Source organism: Molothrus aeneus, chromosome 5 (assembly GCF_037042795.1).
Source record: "Molothrus aeneus isolate 106 chromosome 5, BPBGC_Maene_1.0, whole genome shotgun sequence".
In the NCBI taxonomy this organism is placed as follows: Eukaryota; Metazoa; Chordata; class Aves; order Passeriformes; family Icteridae; genus Molothrus; species Molothrus aeneus.
In genome coordinates, this window is record NC_089650.1 from 57972569 (window position 1) to 57992758 (window position 20190).

Sequence of the window (20190 nt, forward strand, 5' to 3'; positions counted from 1 at the left end):
TCAGACTCAGTCTTAAGGAACCTTAGACAAGTAGAACACTGGCAAGGAAAGATACTGGGAATGTAATTTTGGATCCCATTATTCAGGTAATCATCATCCTGGAAACTGATAACATTGACTCACATTCCCAGAGCCAAGAGATTCAAAACCAGGTTTCCCAAAGCTTCCAATCCCAACCAATAAGCAAAAGAATAGGAACACACTGTGAAATTAGCTCCACCTTCTGCTAATTTCCCTGTGTAGATCTTCCCTTGCCCCTCCCCTTCAGCTGTACTGCAATGCAGACAGCTGTTCATTTTAAAAAATGCTGTACAGTTTATTGGAGCTTAAATCCTTGCTTCTGATTAAACTGAAGTCATCCACTGCATGTAACCTGCTCAAAATAGTCCAAGTCACCCCAAAGTGACCTTTCTGTCAAACAGACTATTCCCAGCATTTTTTCCCAAAGCTGTAAATAGATACAATAAAGCACTGAGTCTACTGTGCATAGCTAGCAGCAGTTGTTCCCTAACCCTCTCCCAGCTCAGCCCTTCACGTCAGAGCGTGCTTGGAATGGAGTTCCCCACGCACCAGGCCCGGGGCTGGCAACTCAGGGCCCCGTGCTGACCCCAGCTCACCAGCCCTGGCCCAAAACAAGACACAGAGGACAAAGAACATCCTGTGGAGTTCTCCTCCTCTACCCCTTCTCAAAACTGCTGCCAAATAAAGAAGCCTTTGTTGGAGGAAAACCCAAGCAGCACTTCTGGCCATTTGAACTATAAGTGACAGCACATAAAGAGCAAACAATGGGCAACTCATGTGGAAAAAAGCCTGCTCTGCAGTGAGGCATTCCCCAAGGGGGATCCCTGGTGTTCCTCTGCCTCTTGACTTCTTGTGCTTCCCCTGCAGTCCTGTGCTGTGCACTAACAGCAAAAGGGGAGAGGGAGAAATACATCTCCCATCCTGCTGGAGTGATTTATGGAGGACCAGTAACCAGCTCTTGTGGCTACACAAGTCAGCTTGTCAGTGGGTGAGACTGTGAGGTTTAACTGAGGGGAGATCTTGTAATCCATCCCTACCACAAAGCTGTGGTACAACACAACTTACCAGCTTTTACTGTACCAGCTTTTGAGCATATTTTTTCAAATGTATAGAACCAAACAGAGGTCACAAGTGAGAAAGACTCCATGGATACTAAGAAGCACACACAAAACCCCCATAAACCCCCTTTAAATAACCCTCATTGACTTATGCAAGTGGTAGTCAGCAGAATAGTGTCAGTCTTGTTAAATTCTGTAGGATACTGAAAACTCTGTTAAACACTATGGAAAAATCTGTAATTTAGGTTATCAAGGTAACCTAAAGGAGCAGCAGATGGTGAAACTGTGGCTGTTCTGGTTATATTTGAATCAGGCTCTATTTGCATCACAGCCAAGTCTTTCATTGGTTTGACCCTATGCACAAGGAGTAATTTCCTATCAATTTCAAAATCCAAGAAATTACAGCTAAAGCCATTAGTTACCTCTGGAAGTCTCATGACAATACTAAACTTCAGCTTTTCATTCTGTTCAGTGTCATCCAGATCTATAAGCAACAGGGAAAAAAGCAAGTCAAACAAACAGTAATCACATAACAAACTTTCAACTTTCACTGAAGACATTCTGAATAAACATCACCTCCTTAGTGAAATGAAAATTTCAGTTTAAAGACTTATTTATAAGTTTATCATGTGTACAAATACATTTGTGTATATTTGTCCATAACTTCACTGTTTTATGTAACAATTTATACTGTAATTCAAATGCACTTTGATTAAGCACAACTCTTCAAGTTTATAATATTTAATTTATCAAGATCAAGCACAGATTGATACAGATACAGCACATTTTGCTGTCCCTTCTCTTGGACACTGGAGAAATAGCACAGCACCTGGCACAGCTGGCTCACATTCAGGTACCACGGACCAGCACCCCCTGGGCAGCTTTGCAGCCACTCTGCCCCAGCCTATGATCCTGTCTGGGGTTGTTGTGACCAAAGGGCAGGACCCAGCACTTGGCCTTGTTGAACCTCACACAACTGACCTCAGCCCATCAATCCAGCCTGTTCATATCTGTCTGCAGAGCCCTCTCACTCTCCTACCCAACTTGGTGTCATCTACAAAATGGCTGAGGAAGTGCTTGATCCCCTTGTCCAGATCATTGATAAAGACATTAAACAGGACTGGGCCCAATACTGAGTTCTGGAACCCCACTGGGGACCAGCCACCAGCTGGATGTAGCTCCATTCCCCTCCACTCTCTGGGCCCAGCTCTCCAGCCAGTTTTATCCCAGTGAACAGTTTTATCCCTGGCTCCCATCCAGGCCACGATCAGCTGGTTTCTCCAGGACAATGCTGTGGGAAATGGTGTCAAAGGCTTCACTAAAGTCCAGGCAGACAACACCCAGAGCCTTTTCCTCACCCCCTGTGTGGGTCACTCAGTGACAGAAAGAGCTCAGGCAGGACCTGCCTTTCACAAACCCATGCAGGGTCTGATGCCCTGGTTGTCCTGCACACACCATGTGATGGCACTCAAGATGATCTGCTCCATAAGCTTCCCCAGCCACGAGGTCAGCTTGGCAGGCCTGTTCTTCTCTTTCCAAACATAAGGCAAAAGCTGAGGGCTGAGTAGCAGACCAACTTCCTCACACACAGGTGTGCACTTTCACAGAGTCACAGAAATTCCCCAATAAACCCTACTATGATCTTTAGTATTTGTTTTTCTAAGAAGTCTTAACTGTAAAAACAACAAACTCAGATTCTCTCCGCACAGATATTTCTTTGATTGCTGTGGTAAGGCCAATCACATAGCTTGAGCCCAAACTTTCTCTTTTCAGGTAGGCAACACCCTCAGCTACAGCCCTCACTGAAACAACACTCTAAGGAGAGCTGAGTGTCCTGGGCAGTAAAACCTGTGTCCAAGGGGAGTGGTTCAAAGGACAGCACTGCCAGTTAGCTGGCTGGTAACAAATGAAACACCATGTTCACTCTACCTTTCAGCAATTTCCTGACACACGTTTCTGTCAATTGCAAGATGCCATTGTCAATATAGTGCAGGAGGGTGTGCAGAGGCAGACATCGAACACCAAGACCCAGGTGCAGAGTGTGAAAACCTATGCAAGAGACAAACTTGTTTGGTACAATATGTAGTTTTTCCTAATTCTCTATTTAAGACTGGAATTACTCTAGCTAAAACCATCACTTCCCTTGACTTCTGATTGTTTATAATTGGTAAGGAAATCAATTTATCAAGTCAGGTTATCTTATTTAGACATCTGTTAAGTCCTCTCAAGTACAATCTTGTCAGAAAGAAGAAAGCTAAGGGGACTGAAAACAGTCATTAAAGTCATACACTGTCCCTGAATGTCTCCAAGCTGTTGCCTTATATCTGAATTGCTCTATTAATTTGTCTTTTATCTCCCTCTCTCCTCCTAATTAATCAAAATCTGAGGCCTCACTACCCTCAGGATGTTGTTGCCACGAAGACACTCCCATGGGCAGCATTAATACTTTCCTTTGACATCAGCCTGATGATGGTCTTGTTATCATGTAACACTACTGTGTGTCAGCATTTGTGCCCACACAGACTGAGGGACAAACTCATACCAAAAGCAGTTGCAATGACCAAAGACAGATCAGGAAATAAAACCCAGAAAGATTCAAACAGAATTGGAAAGTGTTAAGATATTAAGATGTCAAGATGTCTTTCCCCAATGAAAATAAGCAAGTGCTTTGAAAATGCTGTAAAGAATTATGAGGAGCTCTAGGAAATGAGAGTCTACTATCAAGACCAGCTTTTCCATCAAGGCTGGAAGTAATCCCTTCAGGAAAAAACTGAAAATTATTAGCAGGGCAAGAGCATGAGAAAAATCACTCTATCTGCTACAGGATAGGAGTTTCCCTTGTGCCTCTTGACAACTTCCTTTGTGCCTTTAGACAACTGAAGTCCAGTTGTCTCAATCTTAGTTCTGAGATAAGACTGCACCCACACATTCCATTGGAAACCTCTGTTTAGCTTACTCTGTTTCTAGTAACTATTTAGTTTTGCTTCATTTCACTTGTACAGGTCTATCAAGAGCCTTCCCCTCTCTAACTGACTTGAATAGCTGTCAATACTGCCAAAGCTAACTTGACACACAAGCTGCAACCAGTGCTGTGCTGGGAGGAATTGATAGCACTGCTTTCCTCACCCATGATAAAAACAGCAAAACACAGAACTTACCAGGAGGTAAAGGCATGCACATGCCATTTGCTGCTTCCAGAATCCGACTCATGATATGGAACACCGCAAACTCTGCTGCACTTCCTCTCTCATCACTGAGATTACAAAGTAGCAACACATTAATTGCCATACTGGGAGTGCACTGGATGCCTGCCTTTGGGATGCAGGGCCATGGGATGCTGCCTTGTTTACTGAGGTGTCTCAGCCAGCACCAGCAGCCAGTGCTGCAGACACACAAAGTCTCTGTGGTGTCCCCATGTCCTCCCCCACTGATGCACATTTACAAGGCTCTCAGCAATACCTGGAATCAGCAGCAACAGGTAAAACGGTGCTGGTGTGAGTGACCTGGCTTTTATAGGTGTTTAATACCCACCACCCAGCTTAGGACCACTGCAAACTCAGCAAGTTTGAGCTCCAGCCATAACACTGCCTGTGTGGTTAATATTCACTGGCCTAGAGAGGGCCAGCAGGATCCTTAGGAAGAGTTAGTGACAGTAACATTGACACTGACAGCAGCACAAGCACTCAAGAGTTAGTGACAGTAACATTGACAGCAGCACAAGCACTGAAGAGTTAGTAACACTGACATTGACACTGACAGCAGCACAAGCACTGACTGTTCAGAGGAGTACTGCTGATGAAGACCAAAATCATTATGCCCATATTTTAAAAGGCAGGCTGAAAACTTTAACAAATCACTTGCTCACAAGCAGAAGATACAGGAATGAAGCTGGTATCTCCTCCAAACTTCTTTCATTATTCGATGCACCAGATTCAGCTAAAACAAAAAAGAGAAGACTGGATGTTTCCAGGAGCCTGTATACAGCAGCCTTTTGGCCTTCATTCATTCCACACACCAGTTTATGTTAAAAGCTTCTCATGGGACTCCTACTAAGTCTTCATTTTTTTCTCTAGGGCCTTAAAATGTAGAGTTATTAAAATTAGAATTGTAACAGAATTGCCCTATTCCAGCTGTTTAAAGTGCTTCTAGCTTATCAAAGCATCATGCAAGACATAAAGCAACACACTGTGCTTCTTGGAGATAACTGATCTCAGGCTCTTGCAGCAAATTCTCAAAGATCTGTTTGCCATGAAAGCAAAAACAGCATGTCCAAGTGGGTGAGCATTTGGCAAGGAACACTCTCAAGGGCTCAGCAAAAGCAGATAACGTTGAAGACAGTGGAATGTTCAGTTTGCCAGGAAAAGTATGCAGGAGCAATGACAGATCTAGTCCTGGAAAGGAGAAAAAATGAGACAAACAAATGCCTCTCCTCATCTATTTAGTTTCCTTTTTGTCCCCAGTGAAGTGAAACAATCCCTTGGCCCATGTTGTTGTTTTTTGTGCTCTCACATTGACATCCACCACACAGTCAGCATATACCAAAGCCACAAGCCCTGTTCTCACTTGGGCCTTCTCAGCTTCTGCAGCTCAGAGAAACCACACACGGAAGAGCTGAAACAACTTCCTCCTGGTTGTCATGTGTACCCAGTTCCACATCTCAGTAACACAACTGAGACACTTCCTCTGTGCCTTTTATCTCTGGCCCTCAAAGCACAGCAATCAATCAATCCCAGGAAACTCAGGAAACTAGTCTGAGCCCTGTTCTGCAAAGAGATGTCACAAGAAGTTAGGAACACTTTTCCTCCCTCCAGATGGGCAGAATCCAGGAATGCATTTTCCCTACTCTCTTTTCTCCTCATAGGCCTTGCCCTCTCCATTGTCTGACTCATCACAGGCTCTGAGCAAGAGAGAAACAGGGCACACAGGAGAGATCTGCATGCAAAGGCCAGAATTGGAATATTCATCTTCAGTAATGTTCCTGAGTGTTCCTCTGTGCCTTGGCCAGAAAGCTCTACAAGGTAGCACCTTTCCCATCCACCACAACTTGAGCCAGGCTTGCACAGCTGTCTGATGCAAAATAACTACCTAATACTTGCCATCTCCACACTTTCTAAATGCAATGGAAAGATCCAATTTGATCTTTCTGGATTATAGCAAGTTTTCTAGGAAATGAGTGATTTCCAGTTTCCACAGAAGGGTCACAAGAACCACGCCTGCTGCTGGAATGAATTTCATCTCTGGCCAGCACAGAGAGTGCAGCTAAGGCCTCTGCACCAGGAGCTGCAGCTGGATCTGAAGGATCAGTTGAAGTGAAGGCTCTTACAAGCTCCAAAATCACCAATAATTATTTGTGCAACACGGATGGTTTTCAAGAGTATGCTACTCCAGAATAAGCATTTTTTGCTTAACAACACAGCAAACTGTACAGCTTTCACAGGGCACAGAAAGCTTAACAACTTCTTAAGTTACAATCATCCAAGCTATCACAACATACTTGCATCTTAAACACGTGAATGTTTGTGATGTGACACCCACACTAAGAGCACAACTCTCTTTGGAGATTAACATCTACCCTTGGCATTGTAGGAAATACATACAGAAAGATAATCCACGTCTCAATCTTTTTTTCAGAACAATACACACAAAATAATGTGCATGAGAGGAAGGCAGCATTATCTGTCTGATGGAAGGAGCACAGGCTGCTTCCTGTCCAAGGTTAGCAGTGGGTGTCTGGGGCAGCCAAGTTAAGAGCTACACTCACAGCAGGGGAGGCCATTTTTCCCTGAATAACAGACACACAATAAGAAGTTTTTTGGGGCACATCCATGAAGCCATTTCCCTTGGAGTGCTCTAAAATAACAAGAGAACACATGACCATCAGCAAGACAGCACATGCAGGAGGGCCTTGGCTGACAGTGCTGTCACCTTGTCTTGAAACATCTACAGTTCCAAGCAACAGTGCCAAGGAAACTGAAGCTCCCCTAAAGTAATTGGGAACCACAAGTGCTCAGCTCCCTTGGCTGTTTCAACAAGAAAGACTTCAAAGCCAAAGAAAAGTCAAAGAAAAGAACCAGGAGCAAAGGAGAAAAGGAAGTGAGACAAGGTCTTGCTGTCTTTCAGATCCCCTCCTGTGCAGTAGTATGACACAGTCTTCCTCCTCCCAAGGAAACTCAAATCCAAATGGTGTCTGTCTGTCTTCTGTTCCTCTGCAGCTGAGCCTACAGACATCAGGGGAAATGTGCGGCTACTGCAAGGACTTGCAGAGAAATTTCAGCAGTTTATTCAGGTCTGCCTGTTTCCTGTGCCACAGGCTGCCTGCTCACCCTGCCTCCCCTTCCGCTTGCTGTCAGGGCAGCAAATGTCACACTGCTTCTGTAAGATATTTCTCTCATTTCCTGCCTCACTGAAATGAAAAGAGTGAGAAAAACAGATATGGAGCAAAGTAAGGTAAAGTGATTGCAGAGGAGAGAGAGCCTATGGACATACAACAGCCACTGCAGGAAAGGTGGCACATGGACTGGGACCAGGCACAACCCAGCTCTGCAGAGCTGCTCAGCAAACAAGGAATTCCCACTGAGGTGTGTTATCTACACTTCCCCACTTTACTTCTCTGTATACAAGAACACACAGTTCTCTGACAGCAACCAGCCTTTGCCTGTTGTTTTACAAGAAACTCTCAGTGCTCCCAAGTTTTGGATTCTCTGACTTCTTCTGCAATTGATTTACACAGTGACTACACACCATGGAGCCTAATCTCAGCCACTCCTGGGCTCCTGAATGTAATGCAAAATATCTTATGAAAGCAAACAGACAAACTTCAAGTCTCTTCCTGTTTCATTAGTTTCAATAGCTCTGCTACTCACTGCTGATGCTACAGAAGAACTGCAGGAAGACTCAAACCAGTTCATTCCCCTGAAGAACTCTGAAACATTTAGTATATGGAAAGGTTTGAGAGATGTAAGAGTTTCTAATTAGGATGAGGGGAAATGTAAGGTTAAAAATGAAATCATTTTTAAAGATTTCCAAACAGTGCCTAAGATGCACCAGCAGAAAGCAGAAGCAACTTTTAGAGGCACGTTATCTTCATTTATAGTAGCTTTTCTAAGAATAAGCCTGTCAATTGAGAGAATTAGTCCTGAGAGTTTGCTCGTGGGGAGGGCTGAGATTTGTTTTGCAAGATTTAGTCTACAATAATTTAGCCTTGCAGATCAAGGTTGAATAGATGTTTTCACATTTTTTATCTTAGTTTTTACTAAAAGTGAACAAATTGTTATTAGAAATTGAATAAAAGGAGAATAAATGTTCCACTTGGGCTTTTTTCAGCACCATTTTCAGGTACAGAGCTTTGGTTCATGTTGTACTGTTCCTGTTTTAATCAACCACTAGTTTCAGTTTCTTTCCTACACAGATACATAAAAGTCTGCCAATTACCAGTGAAACAACTTGTGAAGTTGTCAAAGTGAGGCCTGAAAAGTCAGGAAGGGCAGTGGGGCTGCAGGGGTTCAGAGTACGCTGTGACATTGACAGAGTAGCTGACTCACACAGGACTTTGGAGGACATGCAGGCATCTGGAGCCTCAAGGAAGTTTCCCAAGGTTTTCATCCCTAGAACACAGCACTGTGGGGAGTTTCTACTGAACACTGGCACAAAGAACAGGATTTACAGTAGCCATGCAAGCTTTTGAGAACCCTGCGTTCTGCACTTAAAGGACATGATCTTGAGACAGACAAAACCAAGTAGGTAACTTCTGTGCACAAGTTATGGTTTTTGTGGCTTTTTGTTTTTAAAAGGTCTCTTAAGAGGATGAAAGACAGAAAAATAAGAATTTGGAAAGCAAATTTTCACAGTAGTTTACAAAGATTTCTTCATGCAAAACTGTCTCCTGTCACACACACACTACTGAAGGCACTGTGTAGGAGTGGTGGTGATTTACCCACATGTCAGATTGTAGTGACAGCTTTTTTTGTTCATTTTTTATTTCCCCTGGTGGCACTTTCATTATTCAAGACTTGCAGAAATGTGTTCTACAGGAAACCAAATTGATCTAACAGCTTTAAACTTTCAGGATGAGTTCTCATTTTATTTCTGGGAGTAGACAAGCTGTAAATGGAACTCTTTCTTCTGTATTCTGAGTGACTGGTAATACTTTTAAAATAATATTTAAATATTATTAATTTTCTTTATCCATTTATACAATATTATGCTGAAAAATATATTTAAATATCTTTTAAAAAAATCTTCCCACCAAATATATGCTATATACAACTGGTATACACCCAAGGACCTACAATCCAACAAATACACACTTGCTCACAATAGTGACTATGAAATCAAACTAACCAGGTTTGCAACATAATCCAAAACGATTTGGTCGATCTTCTTTTTTCCAACATATTGTAGATGTCTCATAAGGTGATCCTTCAGCTGAGCAACCATCTAGAAAAAAAGCCAACAATTTGTTGTTGTTGGGCATCTTCAAAGAAACACAAAAGCTGCAGCAGGTGCAGGGCCTGATCAATAGGCACTGGTGCAACAAAACATTTCCCCATTACAAAACTCCAGTTCAGAGTGAGATCCCAAGCTGCTGTACAATCTTGCTAAATGCATCAGCAGATGTGAATATTCAAAATGGTTACTTGGTGCAAATTCAGCAAAATGAATACTAAGTTGAACTTTCCATGATACTGAAAAGAAAAAGCTTACAGTTCTCACGCCTCTCTGTGCAAAGCCAAGGGAACAGGATGAAAGAAGGATTTAAATATAACACTGAATTCTAAGAAGTACTTATTACAAACAAATAAACCTGAGAGATTTTATGACAGACAAAACTAGCACAAGTACAATTTGTGGTAGTTGCCAAGAACCTGAGAACCAGAGTGATTAACAGCAATTTCAGGTTAAACATTAATTGTGAAGTCATTACAGTTGAGTGTTTGTTAACATACAGCCCATGCCACTCCCTACTCTCTCCTTTCTGAAACATTTGCTGACCTCATGTAGCTTCAGATTGCAGCTCAAGTCCATGCTGGCTCTTTTCTGAGAGTTACTAAGAAGCTCAGAGTGAAACTGGAGCAAATAAAAATCCCTGTCTCAAGGAACTTGTATACAGACTAATCCCACTGTGTCAATACAGCAATACAGGTATGAGGAAGGCACAGACAAACTGACCTGCTTTTTGGATCTGTCTGAATAAACAGAGGGGAAGGAATGTAGAGAAGCTGCAGAGAATGAGAGGCAAAACTTGGAAACAGGGAGACCACTGCAAAGAAGGAAAACTTGCCTCAGATGTGGACAGACAGGACAGTGTTGATCTGCTCTTCACTGCTGAGACCTTCCAGTGCATGCTGAAGAGTCAGTTGATTTTAAAAGTAGAAGAACAAGGGATAAGCCAAGACATGTATTTAGACAGAGATCAGGTAGGGATTTGAGACAGGATTTATTGCCCAGAAGCATATAGATGGTAGATGCTTTAGGGAGATCACTGGCAAAAACAATGGAAAAGAAGAAAGGACCTCAGAATGGCCAGAGGAGTCTCAGAAGTGACATAGAAGGAAAAAGAAACAGTAAAAAGGCTGTTAAATTGAGGAGCAAGAAGATCTCTGCTCATCACATTGAGAGAATGGAGGGGGAGGAATTCACTTATATATGTTTTAAAGGCATAAAGAAGTCAAAAAATAGCTGACAGATTAAATGATCTCCCAGTTTCCAGCCAAAGTTATATTGGGAAAAAGCATTTTGACAAATCAACTTTCTATTGCTGTTTTTCCCCTATGCCTTACAATAACCTGCTAAGATAATATCATTATGATGATATTATCATGATATTTTAGATGAACTCTAAAACTTAGGAAATGCCATGTTTGCCACATAGCTGCCCTGAGTGAGCTTCCACTCAGCACTAGGACTTGGAAGGTCACTCCTGACACATCTGTGGAGCCTGTGCGTCCTCTAGTGCACACTGACAGAAGCACAACATACCAGTCCCATGAGCAACTGCTGCTGATAATCCTCCTCTTCAAAGAGAGGTACCAGCCTCGCCTCTGGAACAAACAGAGCAACAGTCAGTCAAGGACATGGCACTAGGGAAATATCACAAGCATTCAGCCAGCTGCAAAAGGACTTAGGAGCAGACGAGCAAACAGAAGCTGTGGTGTGACCTACTCTGCTGCAGAACTAAGACACTGAAGAACCATGGACTGGATAGGAGGATAGAAAAATGGAAAATAACCCTTTATCTGCCATCCACTTCTTCTTCTTCTCTTTGATATTTAAGTAAGAGTTATCACAGAGTGGTGACTCCTGAGAGCAAAGAGGCAGAGAGAATGTTCTGGTAACACCAGCACTGATGTGCTACTTAGATCTTGTCATTTACAAACAAACAAACTCTAGCAGCTGCGTGGGTTTTCCAAGAAAATGGCTAAACAGAAAGTAAATAGTTTAGGGAATCACCTCCCACTGATTCTCTCCCATACTCTGGCTGCTTCTGGTACTCAGATTTGTAGACCACTATGAAAAGAATACAACTTCTCTAACTAAATGGAAGGAGATCACAGTGTCTGCTGAAATAAATAACCTATATTTCCTAATCAGTGCTTCCTGTCTACTAAAACAAAGGAAGAAAACCAATCTTCTATTTCATGACACAGATAAAACCAGCTCAAGATTTTATGGAACCAAGTGCTGAACTCTTCCAAAATTTTCACCTATTTTTGCTCACCTTCAAATATATTTACATCACCACTTAGCAGCACAAAGACTTGTGCTGCTTGATTTTAAAGGACTCAAGGACAAATCTACAGGGAAATACTACATAGATGTTTGTTACTGGATGGAAGCTATTTAGAAATTATCTAGTCACAGTTAAACATCTGACCTCTTTATCAATAAGCACCTTTGAAAACACAAAACTGAGGTTCACAAAGTTGATACAAAGTCTCTCAGAGTCAGAGCCCATTGCAATAAGTAGCAGTGACACAGATGACTGCTGTCAGGGGCTGGGAATGTGTACACTGAGAATTCTTGGTAATAAAAGGACCAAGCAGCACTCACATGAGCATCATGTCACAGCACACATGGCAGGGCACATAGAAGGCACTGATGTGTGAACATAATACACCACTAAATTCAGTTTTACTTATTTGTGACAGAGGAACTGAGCATCTAAAAATCTCAAGTGTTTCTGGCCCAAAGAAATTCATTACACCTGGTCTCTCTACATGTTTTTTAACCAGACCTAATCTCCTGCACCAGTTCTGATACTGCAAAGGCAGCTACAAGTGGAGAAGACTCAGTAACAGTCTGAAGAAGCGGAGAAGACTCAACAGTAACACTGTGTCATTGATACTCTGCTCCACAAGAAAAATCCTGAAGATGTCCTTTAGCAGACCACATTTTACTGCTTATGTTGTTAGATCTAACATGAACTAGGGACTTTATTTTCAAGCATTTCCTAGTCAGTACATGAACGTTTTCTTCTCATCTTAAATCTCAAACTCTTCTGTGCTGAAAACACACATAGCAACTGATTTTTAGCAAACAACAGCTGGATGGAAATATTCTAATAAACCTAAGTTTTACATCAAGAAAGGTTTCACTTACCAGAGTCCCAAGTGTCCAGATGAGAAAGCACCCTGGGGTTTGAAACCAAAATCAGTGTGTTTCATATGCAATACTCTAAAGGCTTTCATAACACCACTAAAAACTCAAATGAGCCTTTGATCTTTCAAAGACAGCTAAAGACATCTGAGAACAGTACATGTGACTAAATGTAGTAAAAATACTAGATAGCATTAAAAAAATTCTATCTGTCTAGGTTGCACGAGCATGACTTCACATCTACCATAAATTCCCTAGCTCTAGAGGTCTGTATTTCAGATCATGCTGTAGAGATTACAAGGATTTCAATAACTGATTTTCATCAGGATAATCTTCTTTAAAGATATCTAATCAGATACCTAAACAACGAATTAAATGGCACATTGATTCCTCCAACATATTTGTGCAAAAGGAGAAGGGGTAAATTTAATATAAACCAGTACGTACTTTTTGGCATTTTCAAAAATATTCCTCAAATATGCTGAGGTTCTTCTCTCCTCTCTCTGGTTTGTAAAACAAACAAAATTCCCAAAATTAACAAAACAGAAGACCAAATGAAATACTCCCTGACGGAATGAAGATCAGAAATTAATTTGGTTTTCTCTTTGAATGGAGATAAAACATAGTGGAGCCTCACACCATCTTCCAAGTGCCCATGCTCTCACACACTCACACACATGTAAACCTCACAACAATACAGAGTAAGATCTGCTTTTCTTTAATTTCATGCATTATTTTAAGAGAAAAAAACTTACAGGAAATCACCTTAGGTGAAATGACTGCAAGTCTTTGCAGTCCTGATAATCAGATTCCCATTTACTTATCTTCAAAATAAAAAAGTAACTTGTCCATGCTTGACTTTAAAACCCCCATTTCAGAGGTAGCTCTGGGGAGTTCCAGTGCCTCAGCTCCAGTGGCTCTCACTCACCTCTTCTGAAAGGTTGCGCCATTCCCTCCTGAGCACCTTACTGTGGTAGTGCAAGTGTGGCTCTGCATACTTCACACTCTCCAAGTTTGAGTTGAGTTTCTCCCAGAAGCCTTTGGAGTTTTGGAACTGCAAAGTGTTGCAGAGGAAGCATGAATATAGGCTGCCCTCTTAGAGAAATACCTCATCACCCTCCCACTAAGTGACTGCAAAGACATGTGATTAGTGTAAAAACAATCTAAGTGAAAAAAGTTAAAACAAAGCATCAAAACTAATTTCTTTTGATGGAATGGCAGTGGTAGCACTCACTTGACTTGAGGTCAAGATTTGGTGCCTGGGAAGGAACAAGTATTTCTGGGTCACAATTCATCTGACCTATTTACATGTTTGAGATGGGAAGAGCTGCACCCCAGACTACACTGGCCATATTGTCTAGACTTCCTCTGGCTGTAAAAAAGGGCCTTAGGCTACTAACTTAGATGTAAATGTTTACATTTGGTCAAATAAATCCCATTTGAGGTTTCTAGCAGTTCTAAATAGAGGAATAACACCATGGCCACAACAGCTGCAGGATGCCACTAGTTTCAAGCTGCATTAAGACTTAGATTGCAAACATCCATTTACCATCCTCAAGTAACAGTGCTTCATCCCAGAAAAGAAACAAAATCCAAAAATTTCCATAGCAGTTCTAAAGCTTTTTACTCTAGTGCTAAAAGTAACCTAAACTCAGCTGTGAACAGAGAGGAGGATGAAAATCTAAACAAAACTACACCAGTTTCCTAAGCTAGTTCTCGGACTGGGTATAAAAATTTGAAGCTGCTGTTTATAAGGGAGGCAAGATGCAATGGGGGGCATTGCTGAGGAAGAGATGAGATTAAGGCAGTTCTTTTTGACAGTTTTAAAAAACAAGAGATGGTACAAGCTTTTCTTGCCCCTCTTAATAAACATTATCTCCCAACACAGACACTACAGTAACAACATTTGAATAAAGAGAGCTTTGAATTCACAGTATTCCTCCACTTGTACTAACATACTGGATTTTGCTTCTCCTCTCAACTATCCTGCAATAACAATAACCTTAAAAGAAAACCTCAAAAGGAAGAAACCACTTCCTACTATAAACTATAATTTGTCAAGGAAAATAAATTTCAAAGATTCAATCCTGCCAGCCACTTTCCTCTTGCTGCCAGTGCCTATTGTCATTTTATTATTGTAGCTGCAGCAGAGACAATAAATCTTGGGTTTTGCTTCATATTAGTTATACTTAGCAACTGCAAACTAGGGTCACATATGGCACCATATGTTCACTCTGTTGGACCTAAGTCATGAGATCTACAACCTACTACTGCAGAATGTTGCCTAAATGTTACCCGTAGGAAATCAGAGAAATGTTAAATACAGCATAAGGGTATCATCTAGTGACCAATCCATGCAACAGCACCACCACTGCAATTCTGTGTTCAGGCCACACTGGACTTGGATATGTGGCAGGGGGAAGCAAGACAGCAATTTTCTTTCATATAAGAAATCTCTAACAGGAAGTGGTAGGCTTGAGTGTTGTCTGCTTTTAATCCCAAAAAAATGCACTGTATTAGACCTCAGTAAAAAGTCAAAAGTTTGAAGTAAAGGAATTTTTCAATTAAATCTATTATTTCTTGAGGATCACCAGGGTAAGGACTAAAAAGAGAAGGCTTCTTCATCTTAGGTGCTTACTTGGGAGACACTTCTAGAGAGTCAAGAAATAACACCTAAGCATGACACTTAAAAGACATTGTATTACCAGAAGTCAAAGCAAGGCCTCATCAGTTTGCAATACTCAAAAAGCTCCCATGAAGCCTTTCAAAGGTAGTGGGTTTTTAACTGAAGATAGAGAGCTCTCTGCTACACCCCTTGGAAAAGATGTGGGGTGACAACTGCCTTCAAGAGGCCATGTCTCTCTGGACTGCAGTGCAGTGTCTCCCCAGCAGGGATGGCATTCAGGGGGTGTTGTAAAGCATCATTCTGCACCCCAGGGGCTCAGCACAGCACAAGGGAGAAACTCTTTCCTGCTGCTCTGACAATTTCTTGCACTATATATTTTCACTCTTCCCCTGGACCTCCTCCTATTTTCTTTATTTCCCTTCTTCCCCCTGCCTTCTCCCTTTCCAATTGAACTTATTTCTACCCTGCAAGTTTAGTTTGTGCTTAAAAAGGGGGGGAAAATTAGACTTATTAATTGCAATCCTTATGTAGAGCTTTTGGACAACTGGACTAACTGTTCCCCCTTTCTAAGTATATCTTAATGAACAAGAATTTAGTCATAAAAACTCCTGATACCCAAACAGAACAATTCTTTTCATGTGAATATGGACATAGCCCTCCCAAAAGCTCTCAACAACTCATGGACTTGAGAACTCCAAAGAGTTCTCAGAGTAACAATTAGGCATTTTTTTTTCTGAAACGCCATAAAATCTCTGCAACAAAAATACTACTTGTAGAGCCAGGTCTGTCACCAGGGTCTGACTCCTGATGCCAACAACATGCACCAACTGAAACACCAACTGACCACTTAAACTCGAGCTGTGGTGGGTTTGTGACACTGGTGTGCTACAAAACAGCCAGAGCATTAAACTTTACCCTGTGCATTAGCATCTTTGTCCTCATGCAAGAGTCACAGCAATTTGCCATCAAAAGTAGCAGGAAATATTTGTCTTTAGCTCAACTCTGACCTTTTCAATCTGTTTAGGTTTCAGACAGAAATAGGAAATGAGTTCCACAATCAGGAAGTATAGCTGCTAAAGGCATGTGCCCCCAGGGGCTTGAGGTTCAATCTCAGACAAATTAAAGTCCTGCTAACTTTGACCTCAGTGAATTACAGGGATTATCTGCACACAAATTTTCTCAAGATCTGATTTCCCCAGGTGTCCCAGTTCTCAGGGCAGCCTTTCCAAGCAAAGCCATGCAAAGCCCTATTCCCTGACAGCAACCCTATGAATGTGTGCAGCACAGCTGTGATGCACTGCTGCAGAGTGAGAGAGCAGTGGCAATTTCACTGATTTTTAAAAGGTTTTGTGAACAGTGATGTTTTATGACTAATTATAAGCACATCTTTAAAGAGCTACAAGGAACAATATTGTCATGTATCCAGAGTCTCATCCTATGTGTTGCTGGTGTGTCTAAACTCCTCACTCTTCCCCTTAGCTCTCCACAACAAACTGCTTATTAAAATTCTCTTTCAGATTTTGTAGGGGAGTGCTTAGGAAAATTTCAAGAATTTCTCTAAACTGGAGCTGAGGGAGTGGAATGGGAAGACAGGAAGAATCATTCACGCTGTTTTCAACGGAAAGGACAATTTCCTACCCAAACAACCTACCCTGCTCTCCCCATCCAGCCCACTGCCCTTTCCAGGCTGGGAAAATAGACTTTATTTGTCTAGATTGAGTAGCCAAAGCCCTGACATCAGTGCAATCACACGATGCTCTGGACAAAACAAAATTAGAGGGTCATAAGCCATCCACACCAATGGGAGCACAATGCAATTGCCATCAAAGTGGGCATATGTAGACATGTGGAAAAATCCTACTTGTCTGTTATGCCACCTCTGCCTTCAGCTACCAAAATCATAAAGTGAAGCAGTATCAATATGATTAACAAGAATTAATTTGGGGATAATCCTCCCTGCTGAATAAAGGTGTCTTCAGAAAGGGAAAAAAACCCCACCATCTTTGAGTCTGATTAACTGATATTTTAGTAAATCCATAAATCCTTTCCAACAGGGCAATTTTCTGTTCACATCTATTTTTGGATAGGTCTGTGGGGATACTGCTGCATTAATATTTAGCACACCCCCAATCCACAAAAAAAGCAGCTACTAATCTGCAAGTACAAATGTGGTTTTATACTGGAACTTACCTCTAACACAGGTAGAGAAATGATGTCTGTGGCACATATTACTCCAGGGACAGACTATAAATACAGAAAAATTATTTATAGTCTTACAATTTAGCATAGAACATGGGGCAGCTAATCTCCATCACCCATTTCCTCCAGGAAACTAGCTAGCTAGCCAAAACTGTGCCCTTATTTTTAAGAAAAACAATATATTAGAACAGTGTCACAGCAGAGAAATTAAGACACTATTTGCTCTAACTGTAAAGTCTAGCTTGAAGTTATTTTACTTCTTCAAGCCTACTTGTAAATCTTAACTCCACTGATTCTGTTTGTCCTGGAAATAAATGCATGATTTTGCTGGTTAAATTTATTCTGTATTCATTATAAACCTCATGTGATAAGGACTAAATTAATACTTCATTATGAAAACTGAGATATTTAACTGTCCATTCAATTAAAATAACTGTTCTTTGTTTTGCAAATGCTTTTATTTGTTGACAAAAAATTTGCCTTATGGAAAACACCAAAAAGGGTAAGACTTGGCAAACTAAAACAGGCATAAAGCACAGGCATAAAGGTATCAATTTGTAGCATATCTATGAAAAGGTAAGACACACAAGCTATAGGCTGTACTAAGGGATAAAAAACCAGACCCTCTACCTATTAATTAAAGTACCAGCTGTTATCTCACCCCAATCCAGTCATGCAGTGATGTGTAGGGCAGGAGTTTATCCAGGTTCTGAGTTTCTGGACACATTCTGCAGTACAGGGAGGCTGAATGTAATGTGAAAAGATTTATAAGGGCAAGATTGTATGAACTATCAGTTAACAAGAGTAGCCTTCACTGTTCCTTATCTGACACTTCTTTAGGGACAAATCCTGCTGCTGTCTCTGAAACAGCTTCCTCCATTGTGGAACTGGTCCCATTCTGTGCACAAAAGGAGGAAGAGAAGTCCAGATGGCTGCAGGGCTGGGTCAGCTGCTTGGCTACAGCTCAGCACTGCAGGGGTCCTTTGTACAAAGACTCTGCACTGGCTAGACTGAGAAACTACCTATTACAACAGAGTATCATGATAAGCCAAATCCTTCTGAAAAAAATGGTTTGGGCTAGAGCTAGAGGAGAATGGAGCTGAGGAGACAATCTCCAGAGACCTAAAATAATGATAAATCCATTTGTTCCATTAGACAGAAGAATGCATTTGAAAAGCTTTACTGCCAATCTGAGTTTGAGATGTCTATGCATCTTCTAAACTACTGATACTGTCTCTTAATGCACAAAATGCAGGTTAGTTAATGCAAATCATAACCAAAAAGTTCAGAAATAAGAGTCAGTTTGTACTGCCATGGCCTCTCCTTAGTGTCAACTGGAGTATGCAGGAAAACTCAGAATGCAAGAAAAGAAATACCTACCAATGATAAATTCTTGAATGGGGTCAAAAGAGTGACATGTTGACAGGTTCTCAGAAATCCACCGAATAATCTGTCAGAATGAGAACAGGGAGCTTGTCACATCTCTCTGGTTAATCAAGTGTTGTAAGAGAGTATAGAAAATTTGGTTCTGGTAGCTGACACTTTGCATGGAGCAGTGATAGTGACACAGATGTTTTCAGGACAGCCTGGACTGATAACGGGGTTTAGGGCAGCCCAGCTGATGAGCCTCTTGGCACTGCCAGGTGAATCAGGACCTCTCTTTGGCTGATGCCATTCATGCCCTGCTCCTGCCTTGTATAAGACACCAGTCACTGGAAAAAAATTTAGAGGAAGTTCTTTTCCCACCTGCATTTCCAAGTCTTCTGTGTGTTGGAAGTAGAGCAGGGCACAATGCAGAGCTGCCAGTCTCTCACAGTCTCGTTTGCTCTTCTGTAGGAGCTGCAGCAAGGCACTGTCACTGATGCTCACATGGTACAGGCTTCCTGCATTGCAATCCAGGACTGCTGACACCCATGGGCACCGGATGGAACAGTTTTGTAGCGTGTCAATTCTTGCATCCTCACCTGAAGAACATTGGTTTGAGAATAAAAAGGAGTAAGAACATAAAATTTGCCAGCTACCAGTATTTCTCCTAAGATTCCTAGGCCCCCAGCAGTAAGAAAGAGTCTCCCTCTTGCACTACCTGCCCTGGTAGTATACTGAAGAGGAGTAGGAATGGTGCTGGCTCCATAAAGAAAGCAGATAAGGAGTACAGTCCATACTCAATTCTCTCCTTCCCTATTGCTGACACAGAGAAGGTGTAGAGATCTCAGGCTCACAGTGCTGCTCCAAGGCAAATCAGAGTACCTTTGATGGAACAGAGCAGAGCACAACAACAATAGCACAAGTTGAACACTAGAATTAGCACCTATTGCTACAGCTTGTGCAGGTCAGAACTGCTCACATGCAGAAGCATGATACAAACTTCTATTGGTGCATCTCTTGCCATCAATCCAAATGGCCAGAACAGGCAGGTTCTGCTCTACAATTATTCACTGAAGCCTCAGACCAAAACCATTTTATTTATGTACCGGTGTTCACCACCATGGTACCATACAGGTACTGTAGTTCAGAGCCCTTGCATCAGAGAAATCAGGCCCACCATCCAGCAGTGATGCTTTCCACTCATTTTTAGCAGGACAGTATTTCATTACACATCCAAAACAGGTATTAGCTTCCTATGATGCTGCCCCTGCACCAGTTTCCACAATTTATGTCCCCTTCACCCAATCAGAACAACAGATTTCTGTT

The 20190-nt window shown here is 41.7% G+C and overlaps 1 protein-coding gene across 1 annotated transcript in view; it reads right to left on the minus strand.

Annotated features, from left to right (window-relative positions):
• The window catches only part of GSAP (gamma-secretase activating protein), a 45172-nt gene that overhangs the window by 2816 nt on the left and 22166 nt on the right, over positions 1–20190 (minus strand). Inside the window, exons 16-28 of the mRNA XM_066550879.1 lie at positions 19246–19463; positions 18880–18949; positions 18161–18243; positions 17491–17544; positions 13603–13728; positions 13122–13177; positions 12678–12709; positions 11058–11119; positions 9420–9515; positions 4945–5015; positions 4238–4332; positions 3009–3128; positions 1502–1563 (exon numbers count right to left, since the gene is read on the minus strand). Coding sequence (XP_066406976.1) covers positions 1502–1563; positions 3009–3128; positions 4238–4332; positions 4945–5015; positions 9420–9515; positions 11058–11119; positions 12678–12709; positions 13122–13177; positions 13603–13728; positions 17491–17544; positions 18161–18243; positions 18880–18949; positions 19246–19463 — 1145 coding nt within the window. The remainder of the gene's footprint in view (positions 1–1501; positions 1564–3008; positions 3129–4237; positions 4333–4944; positions 5016–9419; positions 9516–11057; positions 11120–12677; positions 12710–13121; positions 13178–13602; positions 13729–17490; positions 17545–18160; positions 18244–18879; positions 18950–19245; positions 19464–20190) is intronic.